General features: G+C 35.6%; 1 protein-coding gene across 3 annotated transcripts in view; it reads left to right on the forward strand.

Moving 5' to 3' along the window:
• rbks (ribokinase) overlaps positions 1-18,207 on the forward strand; it is a 92,362-nt gene that overhangs the window by 37,813 nt on the left and 36,342 nt on the right. For all 3 annotated transcript variants that reach the window (XM_061895706.1, XM_061895707.1, XM_061895708.1), the window contains 2 exons: positions 4,115-4,206; positions 15,840-16,028. In XM_061895706.1, the coding sequence (XP_061751690.1) occupies positions 4,115-4,206; positions 15,840-16,028 (281 nt within the window). The remainder of the gene's footprint in view (positions 1-4,114; positions 4,207-15,839; positions 16,029-18,207) is intronic.

An 18,207-nucleotide genomic window follows, 5' to 3' on the forward strand; every position in this document is an offset into this window, starting at 1 on the left:
GTATTGGTCCCTGTGGTATGCCACGGAACATATTTAGTGTTGTAGATGTTTGTTCGCCTAGCTTCATGTATTGTTTCCTGTTGGTTAAGTAGCTTGTAATCCAGTTTAAGACCAACCCTTTGATGCCATACCGTTATATTTTGTTTATTAAAATATTGTGATGAATTGTGTCAAATGCTTTAGTTAGATTCATAAACACTACTGCTGCGCGTTGTGTACCATCTATTGCATTGGTCATTTCCTCTATTATTTGATTAAAGCCATCAAAGTTGAAATATTAGTTCTACAGCTCAGTGAGTATTCTATATTTGTTTATGAAACTCTCCAATCTGTTATTGAACAGTATTTCAATGATTTTAAAAACTTGTGGAAGAAACAAACAGGTTGATGATTTGCAAATTGGTGTTTGTCTCCAATCCTATAAATTGGTACGTCTTTGGCTATTTTCATTTTGTTTGGGACTTTGCCTGTCCCACCGCAACAAGAAGTGCATACAGCTCAATTTACAAATAATCGCTCTAGAGGGGCGAGCCAAAAAAATTTGCATTGAGGTTGTGATTGGGCAGCCAAAATATGGAGCGGGACAATTTGTTAATCGTTTGGAAAGAAGGACCCGCTTGCATGACTGGCCAAAGAAAGATGAACTTAGCCCGGTGATAGGCTTAGCAAAGATGCATTCGCAGAGACAATTGGTTGCCACAAAGCTATCCCGTTTTGTGGGATGTCTTACTTACGTGGCCTGTTTTTACCATATATGTACAGTATAATCCACTGACGTCAACAGTGGGACGTCACAAATGGGGTAAATTCCAAGCGGCTCCTTTGGTAAAAGTTTGATGAAAGGCAAGATTGTTTTATATCTCCGCAATGCCTCCATGGTTTGCTTTCAAATTTTCTGGACTGATGCAGATTCCAAATACACTACAAAAGGTACCAATAGGTAAGAAAAGTTGGATTTGCATAAAATGGCTCTAAAATGCTGGGTGGAGTTGCTCAACTGGGGTTAAACACATTTCTGACAGGACTAGAGCAAAGTTACTAGTTGTGTAACAGCCCAATAATTTAACAGTTCACTAATCTTCATACAATATTCACCTGAGAAAACATTTCAGAGTATTAGTCTGTTATGAGTCAAACATATCCATATATTTGCTCAAATTCAAGAATAGCTGAGAACCATAGTTCACAATGAGTAAGAAATAAAGAAGCACCAGCTTAATTACTAATATAACATTTAACAGAGGCATACAATAAAAACACATTTTCAGCTTCTCATGGAAAGAGCTGATACCTTAACTGTAAATCGAGGGACAGCTCCCGTGATATAAAGTGACAAGATGTTGGCTCGTAAACTAACAATGTGAGTGTGTGTGTTGAAATGGCAGACATTATTTCCACTTTTACCCAACATCTACCTCAAAGCGCCAGGTGGCCATAGCCCAGCTCAAACCCACGCAGCTGCTCTCTTACATGCCCACGCAAACACACGCACACACACTTTTACAGAACTGACTTTGAGATCACCCTTCTTGAATATACATATCACTAATACACATGCGCGCATACTTGCATGAGGCTTTATTTTGTATACAGCAGTATCAGAATTAATCGCTTTGCCAAGCTGGGCTTATCCTCACACGTACACAGAAATCATGATATTAGATGCATTAATGCCTGCTGCTCATAAATTTGCATCAAACTGTGATGTGCAACATGTTCAAAGGATTATTCCTGACAAATTGTGCTCTCAAACATAGAAACACACATAGAAAAGGTCACAACGCATCTCATCACCCACACATTGACACACATTTATAGGGTTAAAGACCTAATTTTGAGTCCACACACACACACAACATCTTGGAAATACAAGGGTTACAGCAACAGGATATGAGGCTGTTTCCATCAGCCAGTTTCCAGTATTTTCTTTTTTTTTTTTCCAAGTAAATGCTAATTTAATCGTTTAAAAGGTGCATTTTTATAGAAGCTTATCCACTTGAGCTTTGCCAGCAATCAGAATCCCCAGCAGTAGCTTATGATGCTTTGTACCACATACATTTTAATTAGTTAGGTAGTTTTAGACCTTGATAGTAGAGTTTGGAAAGGAACAAATGAATTTCATTATTGTAGAAAATGTCACCAACTGCATGCACCTAATACAGGGGTCGGCAACCTTTACCACTCAAAGAGCCATTTTGACCCGTTTCACAAAATAAACAAAAAATAATGGGAGCCGCAAAACTCTTTTGAAATTTATAATGAAATAACACTGCATACAGAGTTGTTGTTTTTTTGCTTTGTGCTATATAATGAGAAAATTTAATGCGGCCCGCAAGTTTTACATGAATGCCGCTTGACAGCATTACACTTATGTTGAAGAGGTTAATTTAGCCTACTGACGTGTATTTATAAATGGTTGATTTATGTAGGCTAGTAAGGTACCTTACTAGCCTACATAAATCAACCATTTATAAATAAAAGCATTACACTTGCCAACCCTCCCATATTTTCCGGAGGTTCCCGTCTTCTCAAAATATCTATTCTCGCGAATATCTGATGATATTCATCCAAACAACAATAATAAGGGAGTGCAATGAAAGGGCTGCCTTAAACGCCCTCTACAACATGCACAAACTAGTTACCAGTCCAGTTACACGTTGTATGTGGCTCCTGCAGGCGCACGCTCACCACTGCAAGACATAGTTGTCAACAGCCATACAGGGTACACTGAGGGTTGTGATATAAACAACTTTAACACTCTTTCTAATATGCGCCACACTGTGAACCCACACCATACAAGAATGGAAAACACATTTCGGGAGAACATCCGCACTGTAAGACAACATGAACACAACAGTAAAAATACCCATAATCCCATGCATCTACATTATACACACGCTAGCACCATATTTGATCTCAATTATATTTTTTTACTGTTGAGAATTTGCAAGGAGCAATCACGTCAGTAATTGAAAGACTTAGCTACATAGTACACTTGCATGTGTGTGTTTATGCAATGATGCCGTACCTTGGCCCACCTATATCAATTGTGCAGGAGGAGGGGAAGTGGGTTAAACTGGGCATGTATTACTAGGGACGGCGTGGCGCAGTGGTAGAGTGGCCGTGCGCAACCCGAGGGTCCCTGGTTCAATGCTCACCTAGTACCAACCTCGTCATGTCCGTTGTGTCCTGAACAAGACACTTCACCCTTGCTCCTGATGGGTGCTTTTTAACACCTTGCATGGCAGCTCCCTCCATCAGTGTGTGAATGTGTGTGTGAATGGGTAAATGTGGAAGCAGTGTCAAAGCGCTTTGAGTACCTTGAAGGTAGAAAAGCGCTATACAAGTACAACCCAATTATCATTTATTATTGCGAACTATCCAAACTAGCAAACTAAATACAATACACACAAACAAAATAGAGTGGAAGACACACCTGGATGGGTGTGGAAGTGGAGAGCTGATTGGACCATGACAGGACATAGGTGAAATCATAACATGACAGGAAGTAGTGACTGACAGGAACTTATCTTAAATGCAGAACTGGAAAACGAAAAAAATAAATAAAAAAAGACAAACACAGGTCAACAAAATGACAAAAAGTCAAAGCTGAAAAACCATGACAGCCATGATAGACAAATAATTAGGTGCAGTTTGACAACAACCCAGACTACATCCTGGCAGGTCTAGTCCACAAAAAAGATATTGTTCCGTTATTAAGTTTAAGTCTTTTAAAAAAAAAAGACAAAGAAAACGCAAACCGCCTGACACGCCTTGGGTTAATCTTTTGATGTTTGAAGGGCGCTGACATCTGGTATGACTTAATGTGTGGTGGTGGTTCTAACTGTTTTTGTTTTGACACTAAAAAGTCATTATTTTTTCTTTAAAAAATGCCAACATTTTGTGTTCGGTTCTAGAAAGTCCACCATACAATATTTTTTTTCTTCTCTTTTGACAAGCTGATGTCTCTCTGGAAGTCTGTAGTTGTCATGGGATCTTGGCACAGTGCAGCCATGAGTGAGACTGTCCAAACTGTTGCTATAACTGTAATGACAGTAGATATCATTTTACAAGATAATATTGTCAGTGAAATTGCCTGTTTTTCTTGTTGTAGTTAAAACCATATTCAACCCTGCACCAGCTATCCCTGACTTGGATCCTGACTTCTACCGATTCTCTGATGTGTTTTGCTGCAATGAGTCTGAGGTGATGAATCACACAAACACACACACAATTAGATCGTCAGTTAAATACTGCACTTTTTTATTGGGATTATAAAAAAAGATATATCTTCTCTCTTCCTTTAATTAACAGAAAACTTAAACATACTCAATAAGTCTTTAAACCTTGGCAGTACATGACTTGTACATTTGTAGGATTTACTGTACGGTTGCTAGATTCTCATAATTAGATAATTAGTGGAGTACACTGCCTATTATGGTAGGATTAGAACCATCCTGAAGTTATAAGAGCACACACCCTTGAACAGTAACTGAACTGTGTCTTCTAGATCAGTGATTCTCAAACTATAGTATGTGTACCCCTAGTGCGGTGGTCAGCAACCCGTGGCTCTGGAGCTGCACCCGAGTGGCTCCCTGGAGCATTTTTTAAAAAAGGATTGAAAATGGAAAAAGATATAGAGGAAATATTTTTTTTGTTATATTATGTTTTTTGTTTGAGGACAACCATGACACAAACCTTCCCAATTGTTAGAAAGCCCACTGTTTAATAAGTTTGTGTGTGTGCTTCACTGAGTGTATTTGGTGAACATCGTTTTCTCCTACTAACAAAAGCATTTCAATAATGAATAAAGCAAAATACGTCCTGGGCCAAATCTCACTTCATATTCTCTACTGCTCGCTAGTGTTACCACATCCGACTTCTTGTGCAGAAATATGGGGAAATAACTACAAATGTGCGCTACATTTGTTAACTGTGTTACAAAAAAGATCAATTAGAATAATACATAATGTTGGATATAGAGAACATACAAACCCTTTATTTATTGAATCAAAAATATTAAAGTTCGGTAATTAGGTAAAATTGCAAACAGCTAAAATGATGTACAAAGCAAATTATAACCTGCTACCAAAGAATGTACAACAATTCTTCTCAACTAAAGAGGAGGAATATAACCTTAGAGGAAAATCTAATTTAAAATATTTGTATGCACTTACAACACTTAAAATCTTTAGCATATCAGTATATGGAATTAAATCCTGGAATGGATTAAGTAAAGAAGTTAAACAATGATATGATCCAGTTTAAGAGGTTGTACAAATTAATAGTGCTTACAAAGTACAAAGAAGAAGAATTATGAGAAATACTTTCAACCTTATTGAAAATAAGATATTCTGCATCACAGTATGTTAATAATGACTGAATTAATTGATTACATATTACAAAACTGTTGTGTATACTAATTCACAGATGTTACTTTATTATTAAAAGGTCAGTAAATGATTCTATATATTTGTAAACACTCTGAAGTTGGAAAGGGGTAGGATTAAATAAGCTTTGCTTCTTCCTACTCCTTTTCGGACATGATGTAAAGTGAAATTATATGAAACTGTGTGATGTATTATACTGTAAGTGTGTTCATGTTCGAAATAATCTAAAGAAAGAAAGAAAGAAAGAAGTTCTGCGGTTCTTGAACTTACCATAGTGTGGACTGTGACATTAAACAGTTTGTTTACATGTAAAATCTTCCACTCCTTCTTTGTCTCATTTTGTCTACAAAAAGTGTCATGCTGTGCGTGAATGTGCAAATGTAAGCTTTGTTGATGTTGTTGACTTGTTGGAGTGCTAATCAGGCATATTTGGTCAGTGTATGATTGCAAGCTAATCAATGCTAACATGCTAATTAGGCTAGCTGTATGTACATATTGCATCATTATGCCTCATTTTTAGGTATATTTGAGCTCAGTTTATACCATTTACTTTTATCATCTTTGTATATAATTTAGTTTGCATGTCTCGTGACACATTATCAGTATGTAATATTGGCTGCATTTCAGATAGTTGTTTGTGTGCCATGTTGTTCCAAACCACAGCTAACATTACCTAGCCTGCCAAAGATTGTAATAGATCCATTAAAAGAAGACAGTCTGCTGTTTCCTTTAACTTGGACACACACATCTATACCTTTGGCCATTAAAAGCCAGTAATTTCCAGGAGTTATCTCATCACTTCTGGGTAGCCTCTGATTTACCAATGGTTTACAATGTTGTAAAAAAGTGTAGAATAAATATAACATTTCAGTCAACGAAGATTTGCTTCAGCCATAGTCATTTTGATTGTAGGTTATTATAGCTAATATACACACTTACGTCATGTGTTGCCTTAATTATAAGACTTTTCATTTTTTGCGGCTCCAGACAGATTTTTTTTTTGTATTTTTGGTCCAATATGGCTCTTTCAGCGTTTTGGGTTGCAGACCAAAGAATCCCTTAATTTAAAGTGCAGTGTTGTATTTTCCTATATTCAAATACAGGGTTACTGTTAAAACTGTGTGTAATGTTATACTGGCCAAAAATAATAAATATATTTGTTAAATAAAACTTCTGACTTGTTTTTAACGAATACTTGCTTTAAAAACCACTGTTCGTGATCATGACCCCCACCAGCATATCAGTAGTCCCACTGTAGTATTCATATATATGTATATATATACATGTGTATATATATATATATATATATATATATGTATAAATATATATATGTATATATATGAATATATGTATATATATATATATGTATATATTCATATATATATGTATATATATGAATATATATATGTATATATATACTGTATGTTTATATATATGTATATATATCTGTATATAAATATATATATAGATATATATACATATATGTATATATATATATGTATATATATATATATATGTACATATATATATGTATATCTATATATATGTATACATATATATATATATATACATATATGTATATATATCTATATATATATATATATATATATATATATAGATGTATATACATATATGTATATATATGTATATATATATATATATATATATATATATACTACTGTACTTTCCTCCCCTCTCCTACAGTCATAGCATCTCACCCCAGGTAATGACAGATGAGTAAAAGTGGGCGTAGGTAGCTGGGAATTACATTAATAACAAGGCTTTTTTCTTGACTCAGCCACCCCTTGGGGGTTAATGTGAAATGTTTTTTGATGTCGTACTGCACAGCAAAAAAAACACTCTATAGCCAGGTGTGTGGAAACACAAAATGCCTTTTTTGTATAAGGGTTGTATTATTTTGGGTATTTGTACAGTGGTACCTCCATTTAAGAGTGTTTTGAGATCATTTCTGTCTTTCGGCTAATTTTTATGCTTTAAGTTGAAAGAAAATATTAGAGTTTCATGCATCCCGCTATTAGATGACATAGCAAATGTCACAGAGAACACTGTAAGATCCGCCCAAAACATCTGATCTTACTCTCTATCATTAGCTTATAGCTAATGGACATAAATTTGTTTTCCAACCGTGGAAATAAAGACTGTGAGTGTGAAGGAGAGAGTGTTTAGAAGAAGACGCGGATGATATTCATTGAAATAAAAAAAAGAATCTTTAATAAAATAGCCGTCAAGTTGCATATCACTGGTAGTCTGCATCGTACTGAAGCAGAATGTGTCAAAATCGCCAGCCAAGAATGGTAAAATAATATCTTTAAATGGCGGACATCTATTCATGGAAAAGCTGCTGATGGTGTGTTTGACTGAGAAGCAGATGTCAAATATCCTTCAAACGATGGCAAATGTTTGAGAAAGGCAAAATCTCGTTTGCGAAATGATGTGAAAATTTTAACCCTAAATTTGTAGCAATATATTACACAGGGTTTCTGTGGGGCATTAAAAACATTAAAATACGATAAATATATATTTTTTTAATTAAAGCCTTAAATGGCATTAAAAAAACATTAAATGGGATGTCCAGAAGAATTAAAAAATGTAATACAATTGTAGGACTCCACCGATAAGTCAATACGTCAATTCATCGAACTACAAATGAAAATGAATTAAGAACGTTGCGGTCGTCGAAAAATTGCTACGTCTCTGTGTTATTTTTTTTCCGTCTCTGGCTTTAAAACTGGATACAAGAGGTTTTGTAAGGTCCGAAAGAGTGAAAAGTGCTGCTTTTATAGCGGACACTCTGATGGGTGACAAAATCAAACGGTTTCGGGGCCCAAACTCTGCCAGTCTTTGGTCACGGTAGGCATGTAGTCCCTAACTTTCCCACTATATCATGTTAATGACGTAGCTGAGCTTGTTTTATATGCAACTTTTTTTCTCAGTTGTCTCCAGTTCAACACATAAGCTAACTTTGCTAACTTTAGCAACTCTTGTGATGCAGACACCTCACACGAACTACAATGCCCTCGGACGGGCAAACAAGGCAATTCTCACAATTGATCACATCTCTTTTATATATTGACTTAGTTCCTTTAGCTGCCTCATACGTTATACATATCTTGTCATCTACTGTACCCTTTTTAAACATCTGAGAGGTTGTAAAATACAACCTATTCAAGATGTTTAATTGACTCAGTTTATTTTTATTGCATCTAAGGGGCTTTTTGGCACTTTTCCAAGTATCGTCCCATGACATGTTTTTTTTCAAAATGTTTAAACTAGTCATCCATTTTCAAACACGTGCATAATTTGCATTCCTAGTATAATGTTAATTTAATGAAAAAAAAAAGTGTATCCTAATTTAAAAACGTAACCTGTAATTTGTGGCGCTTATAAGGCATATTTTCAGAGAATAAGCATTTTTACAGCATGTTTTAAAAGCGATAACATTTAAAAAAATATATTTTTGTTTATATTATATTGATCAATTAATTCAGAATTGGATGTGGGCTGAATTGCAGTTCCCCTTTAATAATTTTGGTTGAAGGTACAGTGTGATGATTGACAGGCGGAACCTTTTAATTGACTGTTGTCTACGGCCCTGCATGAATTCATAACACTGGGTGCTACTATAGAAAAATACATAATTAAAAATACATTATGAAATGAAAAAGTCTTGCGAGCCAATTCTAATTCACTAGATAGTAAAAGTTAATGTGAATTTGTGAACTATACAACATTATCATTGGTTCTTAAGCGTTTAAAAAGTTTTCTACAACTGACAATTGTAAGCTTTTGACTATATATAATAACCATATGTGGTCAGACATGGGCATTAAAATTGTATTAAGTGGCATTGAAAATGGCATTACAAAGCATTAAATTATAAATTAAATTATACCTGAAGAAGCCCTGTGACAGCAATATATTTAAAATCTACTGTATATTCCTTTTGCAATATCACATAATTCTGTCTCGACTTTAACAAAAATGTATGTGTGTGTAAGTGTTTGTGTTTTTACTTTTATTCACACTTGATCTTATTTTGGTAACAAGAGGGACTCAGATGATGACTAACAAAACATCCTTTTTTGCACCTGACAGTACCTGCATGACTGCAGGCTCTTAAAGCATTATTTCACTGTGGTTTGTGTTTTAACTGTCCAGGGTCATTGCTTACTTAGATAGATCACATTCTCAGGCTGCCATTTGACTTCAGTGTCAGTCGTGTTTGAACTCTCATGAGTTCTGGTAGGTTATCTGAGACACACACACAGTCCAGGTGCGTGTGCAAGTTTGCGTAAGCATGTGTGGTCTCACTGTACAAGGCTGACTGGTGACGTGGGAAGGTGGTGCATGACCGGGATTAAGCAAGACAAAGTGCAGGCGCTCTTTGATCAGCAGCCCGCATGCAATGTTGAGGAGCCTTATTGAGAGGGTTGACGTTATCTTCCACGCCCATCTTGGGGCCCCACATGCCAAAAGTGTCTATCATGACCCCGACTGATACAGAAAAATGAGATCCCACCACAACCTATCAGAATATAAATATTGTTTTTAATTTGCCACTAAAACCTGTAATATGATAAAGCTCATTGACTAGAGACTTTACGCATGTTTCATATTTAACAAGCCAAACAGAACAATTTATTATGTAACATGCCTTTTAAAAAAATATATCATATGAAGAGATGGACGCAAATTTGGTAAAAATGTGTTCAAAGATGCAGATACAGTAACACCTCAACTTACCGTGACCGACGATCATTATTTAAGACATTGTTGTAGAATCAACCTTTTAGAGGGGAACTTCACTTTTTTGGAATTTTGCCTATCGTTCACAATCATTATGAAAGACATGATGATGGATGTAATTTTTTTTAATGCATTATAACTTGTATATAAATGTAAATACAAGTCTGCTTACAGATGAGCCAATGAGAGGTTCTGTATCCCGCCCATAAAACTCAGTAAATAACTTTCCAAAAATCGCCAACAATACTTCATTTAGATTTTGTGACTTGAATATTAACCAAATATTAGCGATATTTATATTACAAGCACTATTAATAGCGGCACTGTGATCACTACCGTGTGTGCCGATGTTTACATCGTCGAGTGGTCTGCTGCTTTCTCGCTTCCTTGCTCCCTGTAAGCTTATTGTATATCATAAATCATGCATCTGTGTTGGCCCTGTGAAGAGGCGGCGACTGGTCCAGGGTTTACTCCGCCTTCCGCACATGTGCAGCTGAGATAGGCTCCAGCACCCCCCGCGACCCCGAAAGGGACAAGCGGTAGAAAATGAATGGATTTTTCGGCAGAATATCGCAGTTCCCATAGGCTCCATTGTAAGCAGACTTTTGATTGAACGTATTTAATATTTAGAATGCAGAAAAAAAATACATCCGTCGTCATGCCTTTCATAATGATTGTGAACGATTCCCCCAAAAAGTGCAGTTCCTCTTTAACACAAAACACTTGTCTCTCAAATCAACATCTTTCATTTCCGCCATAAATAGTTTGTCTGCGTTTTCACTTTTATAATAAACAAATCATTAATACTCGGTTAATATTCAAGTCACAAAATGTAAATATGGTGTATGGCAGTTTTTGGATGGTTATTTATTGGGTTTTATGAGAGGAATAGATGACCTCTCATTGGCTTTTATATTAGTTTTATATTCATTTTTTTGTTGTTTCTATTCAGCCATTAGTGAAGCTAAGGATAATAATTGAATATTGTTTTTAATATTGTTGTGCAGCAGTTTGAAAACATTTTTGTTGTTTAAATTACATTTATACACCTACTCAGTGGCCTAGTGGTTAGAGTAGGGGTAGGGAACCTATGGCTCGGGAGCCAGATGTGGCTCTTTTGATGACTGCATCTGGCTCTCGGATAAATCTGAGCTGGCATTGCTTATCACGATAAATAATGAATAATTCCACTTGTAATCACAGTTTTAAAAATAATATTCAAAATATAAAACATTCTCCATCCATCCATCCATTTCCTACCGCTTATTCCCTTTCGGATTCGCGGGGGGCGCTGGCGCCTATCTCAGCTACAATCGGGCGGAAGGCAGGGTACATCCTGGACAACATTCTCATGCATGTTTAATTCCATCCATCCGTTTCTACCGCACCTGTTCAAGAAGTTGCGTTAATGGTAAGAAGTTATTTATTTATTATTGGTTAGTGTGGGGCTTGCCCTCCTGGGGATTCTTCAGACCACCAAGCACCGACATGAGAGCCTGTTTCAGGGTTACAATATTGTTTTATTTTTCAATAAGTCCCTCAGTTGCTTTCCAGCAATTGTATTTTTCTTTTTCGTTTTCGCTCGCGCTCTGGCTCCAGCCCCAACCCTGTCTCTCCCCCTGGCTCCTACTTATAACAGAGTGACAGGTGATTAGATAACAAGGCCCAGGTGGGCCGTCTACGCACCTGTCGCTGATTTAGAGCCCGGTCCTGGCACACCCCAGTTCATTGCAGGCCCACAGGCCACGCCCCCTCCACAGTTAGCTTCGGAATAACAATGTTATTACAAAGAATAATAGACCTATTATACTCTAGAAATGTTGGTCTTACTTAAAAATGCATGCGTTTAGTTGTGTTCAGTGTTAAAAAGAATATTATATGGCTCTTACGGAAATACATTTTAAAATATTTGGCTTTTTGGCTCTCTCAGCCAAAAAGGTTACCGACCCCTGGGTTAGAGTGTCCGCCCTAAGATCGGTAGGTTGCGAGTTGAAATCTCGGCCGAGTCATACCAAAGACTATAAAAAAAATGGGACCCATCACCTCCCTGCTTGGCACTCAGCATCAAGAGTTCGAATTGGGGGTTAAATCACCATAAATGATTCCCAGCCGCGGCACCGCTGCTGCCCACTGCTCCCGTCACTTCCCAGGGGGTGAACAAGGGTATGGGTCAAATGCAGAAGACAAATTTCACCACACTTAGTGTGTGTGTGTGATAATCATTGGTACTTTAACTTTAAATGTGCTCTACAAATAAAGTTGATTGGATTGCTTCATTGTAAGTGAACTTTTATTCACGTTTATTTAAGAGTTAAAATGCATTTAAAAATGCATCTTTAGTCATGTCTTTCATAATGATTGTGAACGATAGGCAAAATTCCCCCCAAAAATGCAGTACCCCTTCAAGTTGAGGTACACTTGTAAATTTGTTTTGAGTGATTTTCCTTAGTGTGTGTTTATCCCCTTTAAGTTTTTGCCAACTCCAGCTTTTCATTTCCTTTGTTGAATATATCTGCTATACAAATTGTGCCTGTCCTTTTTTTAATATTATATGTATTTATTTAAGTTGTCTGCTCAAATGTTTTTTAAGTTGTAACATTTTACATTTAATAACTTTATGTTATGCTATATTGACAGGAACACTGAGGAATTTTTTAGGTGTCCTGACAGAGTGTACTGTATGTTAGTTGGTGTACAGCGCATTTACTGTACATTAGATTTGAGAACATAAAAGTTTTTAATATAATATAGAAAATACCACATAGGTTTAATCGACTAAAAATACTATCACTGTACAGACAGTCAAGTGTCATTAAGTCTAGTACAAACCCCGTTTCCAAATGAGTTGGGAAATTGTGTTGGATGTAAATATAAACAGAAAACAAAGATTTGCAAATCATATTCAATTGAATGCACTACAAAGACAAGATATTTGATGTCCAAACTCATAAATTAATTTTTTTTTTGCAAATAATAATTAACTTAGAATTTCATAGCTGCAACATGTGCCCAAGTAGTTGGGAAAGGGCATGTTCACCACTGTGTTACATGACTTTTTATTTTAACAACACTCAATAAACGTTCGGGAACTGAGGAAACTAATTGTTGAAGCTTTGAAAGTGGAATTCTTTCCCATTTTTGTTTTATGTAGAGCTTCAGTCGTTCAACAGTCCGGGGTCCCTGCTGTCGAATTTCACGCTTCATAATGCGCCACACATTTTCGATGGGAGACAGGTCTGGACTGCAGGCGGGCCAGGAATGTACCCGCACTCTTTTTTACGAAGCCACGCTGTTGTAACATGTGTTGAATGTGGCTTGGCATTGTCTTGCTGAAATAAGTAGGGGCATCCATGAAAAAGATGGCGCTTAGATGGCAGCATATGTTGTTCCAAAACCTGTATGTACCTTTCAGTATTGATGGTGCCTTCACAGATGTGTAAGTTACCCATGCCTTGGGCACTAATGCACCCCCATACCATCACAGATACTGGCTTTTGAACTGTGCGTCGAAAACAGCCTGGATGGTTCGCTTCCCCTTTGGCCCGGATGACACGATGTCGAATATTTCCAAAAATAATTTGAAGTGTGGACTCGTCAGACCACAGAACACTTTTCCACTTTGCATCAGTCCATCTTAGATGATCTCGGGCCCAGAGAAGCCGGTGACGTTTCTGGATGTTGTTGATAAATGGCTTTCGCTTTGCATAGTATACCTTTAACTTGCATTTACAGATGTAGCAACAAACTGTATTTAGTGACAGTGGTTTTCTGAAGTGTTTCTGAGCCCATGTGGTGATACCCTTTAGAGATTGATGTCGGTTTTTGATACTGTGCCGTCTGAGGGATCGAAGGTCATGGTCATTCAATGTTGGTTTCCGGCCATGCCACTTACGTGGAATGATTTCTCCAGATTCTCTGAACCTTTTGATGATATTATGGACTGTAGATGTTGAAATCCCTAAATTTATTGCAATTGCACTTTGAGAAACGTTATTCTTATTAAATTGTTTGACTATTTTCTCATGCAGTTGTGAACAAAGGGGTGTACCTCGCCCCATCCTTTCCTGTGAAAGACTGAGCATTTTTTGGGAAGCTGTTTTTATACCTAATCATGGCACCCAACTGTTCCCAATTAGCCTACACACCTGTGGTATGTTCCAAATAAGTGTTTGGTGAGCATTCCTCAACTTTATCAGTATTTATTGCCACTTTTCCCAACTTCTTTGTCACGTTTTGCTGGCATCAAATTCTAAAGTTAACGATTATTTGCACACAAAAAAAAAATGTTTATCAGTTTGAACATCAAAAATGTTGCTTTGTAGCATATTCAATTGAATACGGGTTGAAAATGATTTGCATTTCATTGTATTCCATTTATATTTACATCTAACACAATTTCCCAACTCACATGGAAACGGGGTTTGTATATAATGTATATTTGTTGCCTGGTTAAATAATGAATAATTGCACTATATGCTAGTATTAACATATTGATAATATAATTAAATTAAATTGATTTTTTACATCCCCTTTGTTTTACAACCAATACCTTCATAATGAGTGTCAGACATATGAGTGGTCATACTACTACAGGATATGTTTGAGTCATCGTTTTCTACGAGTCACCATGATTTGCCTACGCAGTCTAGGATACATATACCCACGCCGTCTATGTGATACGTGACATAATGCGTCTAAATGCATTCAGCAAGATTGTCTGCATGAAAGGTCTCACCTTATTTTACCTTAATAAATATTATGCAAATATTTTTCACGAATGTAGACTCACCAGCAATTTTTTCCCAAAAATATTATTCAATGTATTACAAATAATGTGTAAGAATTTTTTTTAAATCTTCCCAAAATCATATCATCCGTCTAAAATTGGAAGCATAACAAAATCACAATGTTTAGATTTACAATTTTCTTTTATAATTTTGACAATCACACTATCGTCACATTTTTTGTAATAATCCCTGTTAGAAAAGTTTTGTGTTATTTTGAAATGAGCTTTGGTGTTTTTTATTGATAGTTGCTGTATAATTTGTAAAAATCAACTGTTTGTATAGCAACGCAATTTATAGAAAAAATATATATATAAATACACAATTTATAGAAAACAAATTAATGTGTGTAAATATTCTCAAAAAGTAAATTACAGTAAGCACTAGTTAGCTTCTCTCAAATGCAAGGACATTTGCTGCACATCTGTAGAAAGCAAAGCCCCCCCTAAAAAATAATATTGTTTGTTAATTTTAGAGGGCAAACTTATGATGTAAGACACATTCTGCTTCTGAGTTTATTTGCAAATGTTTAAACATCTGCTTTTTCACCATTTAGTCGGTTCATAGTAAGACAGCGTTACGGCTAAAACATCTTCTGCGGCACGGAGTGCTGACAAATCCAGCAGCTTAAAAACAGACAAGAAATCTATCTGACTGCACACAGTGTGTAATACCTTATGCTGGAATTACTCACACTAAACAGTTAACTGAAACTTGCAAAAAAAAGCATACAAATCACATTGAAATTGTACCAAATTGTAATCTTTTTGGTTTATTGTATTTTTATTACAATTCCTTAATAGTTTTAACAGTAACTATACTATATTATACAGTAACAGTATTATCCAGATTTAGTTCAATATGTAGAATAAAACTATGTTCCTCTGCCACCATCTAGGCTGAGTTGCTGACAGGTTTGTCAGTAAATAAGGTGGAGGAGGCGCATCAGGCCGGCCGGGAGCTGCTGAGGCGAGGATGTGGCGCAGTCATTATCACCTTGGGAGCCCAAGGATGTGTGGTGCTTGACGTGCAGGATCCCTCTTCTAAACATGTTCCAACTCCGGCAGTCACAGCAGTGGACACCACAGTAAGAATGACACACCATTAGCAACATATTGTGTGACTTCTTATTATTTTTATCATCTTTGATTATGCGTCATTTTCTCACCCTACCAAAACACTGTTATCACCCTTTTACTTAACCAGAAATGTTTTCATTATTACTACTGGGACTCTGCAAAAATTACGAAAGTCTAAAAAATAGGGTTGCAATGAGAGAAAATACTGTACAGTCACTTCTTTTGGAAATGTCCCCTTCAATTTCTCAGTAAATAGTGCAGGAATTATAATGACAAAATCGACGCACATACTCTACATGAGGTAAGAAGCACTGAAGGTTTAGCGTTCATATTTAAGATTGTTTACTATTGGCATAAATATGGTTACTAAAAATGCATATTCTTCTGTGCATGTTGTTTCCACACACAAAAGCAGGTTTTCGATCTTGATTTTTTTTTTTTTTTAAGTCAAATTTGCCACTGAGCACACCAGTCGGGTCTCACCGTAAAGCAACCTGCTGCGCTTTTCAGGTAGCCATCGAGGTTATGGTAAAGGAGCATGCACTGTCAAAATAAATAGTGTGATTTATCTGCCTATATATGGGTACATGATTAATGCAATATTTGTGTCTGATTAATCACGAGTTAACTTGTTTTTTATGAAGGTGCTTGTCTTTAAACCTTTTTTAACAACATAACGTGTTCATTTTGTGCAGCAATATGCATTGGTGCTACCGCCTTACACATTGCCAATCATGTGCATATCATTGTACCTATTGTATCTATAAAATCAGCTGCACCGTTTTATAAGCCTGTAGGTTTAAAGCCAAAAGCTACTTCTTGGGTACTGATTAATGCAAAGGGCTACTAATTTGATACACACTTAAAAAAATTGCCACAAATAGCCAATTTGCTCAATTTACCTTTAATAAATAAATATATATATATATATATATATATATATATATATATATATATATATATATTAAAAAAATGGCTATTTCTGTCTGTCATTCCGTCATACATTTTTTTTTCCTTTTACAGAAGTTTTTTTGTAGAGAATAAATGATGAAAAAAACACTTAATTGAACGGTTTAAAAGAGGACAAAACGGAAAAAAAACCAAAATTTAATTTTGACACATAGTTTATCTTCAATTTCGACTCTTTAAAATTTAACCAAAAAAAGAAAAGAAAAACTAACTAATTCGACTCTTTTTGAAAAAATTAAAAAAATAATTCATGGAACATTATTAGTATTTTTTCCTGATTAAGATTAACTTTAGAATTTTGATGACATGTTTTAAATAGGTTAAAATCCAATCTGCACTTTGTTATAATATAACAAATTGGACCAAGCTATATGTCTAACAAAGACAAATCATTATTTCTTTTAGATTTTCCAGAACAAAAATTTTAAAAGGAATTCAAAAGACTTTGAAATAAGATTTAAATTTGATTCTACAAATTTTCTAGATTTGCCAGAATATTTTTTTGAATTTTAATCATAATAAGTTTGAAGAAATATTACACAAATATTCTTCGTTGAAAAAACAGAAGATAAAATGAATAATTAAATAAAAAAAATGTAATCAATCTTTACAATAAAAAAATACATTTACTTGAACAGTGATTTAAATTGTCAGGAAAGAAGAGGAAGGAATTTAAAAGGTAAAAAGGTATATGTGTTTAAAAATCCTAAAATCATTTTTAAGGTTGTATTTTTTCTCTAAAATTGTCTTTCTGAAAGTTATAAGAAGCAAAGTAAAAAAATAAATGATTTTATTTAAACAAGTGAAGACCAAGTCTTTAAAATGTTTTCTTGGATTTTCAAATTCCATTTGAGTTTTGTCTCTCAGAATTAAAAATGTCAAGCTAAGCGAGACCAGCTTGCTAGTAAATAAATAAAATTAAAAAAATAGAGGCAGCTCACTGGTAAGTGCTGCTATTTGAGCTATTTATGGAACAGGCCAGCGGGCTACTCATCTGGTCCTTACGGGCTACCTGGTGCCCGTGGGCACCGCGTTGGTGACCCCTGGTTTAAAGCTTGGGAAAAATATTATTGTGTTGATGAACAAAGGCTGTATAATGTGCCCAAGTCAGCTATTGTTATTTTCATAGGCCTCTGATTGGCCAAAATGTACATTAAAGCAGGTGAATGTGTTTTTTATATGGGCAGACTTTTTTTTTTATATATAGTAGGGAAGGAG

This window comes from Nerophis ophidion, linkage group LG03, assembly GCF_033978795.1.
Source record: "Nerophis ophidion isolate RoL-2023_Sa linkage group LG03, RoL_Noph_v1.0, whole genome shotgun sequence".
Classification (NCBI taxonomy): domain Eukaryota; kingdom Metazoa; phylum Chordata; class Actinopteri; order Syngnathiformes; family Syngnathidae; genus Nerophis; species Nerophis ophidion.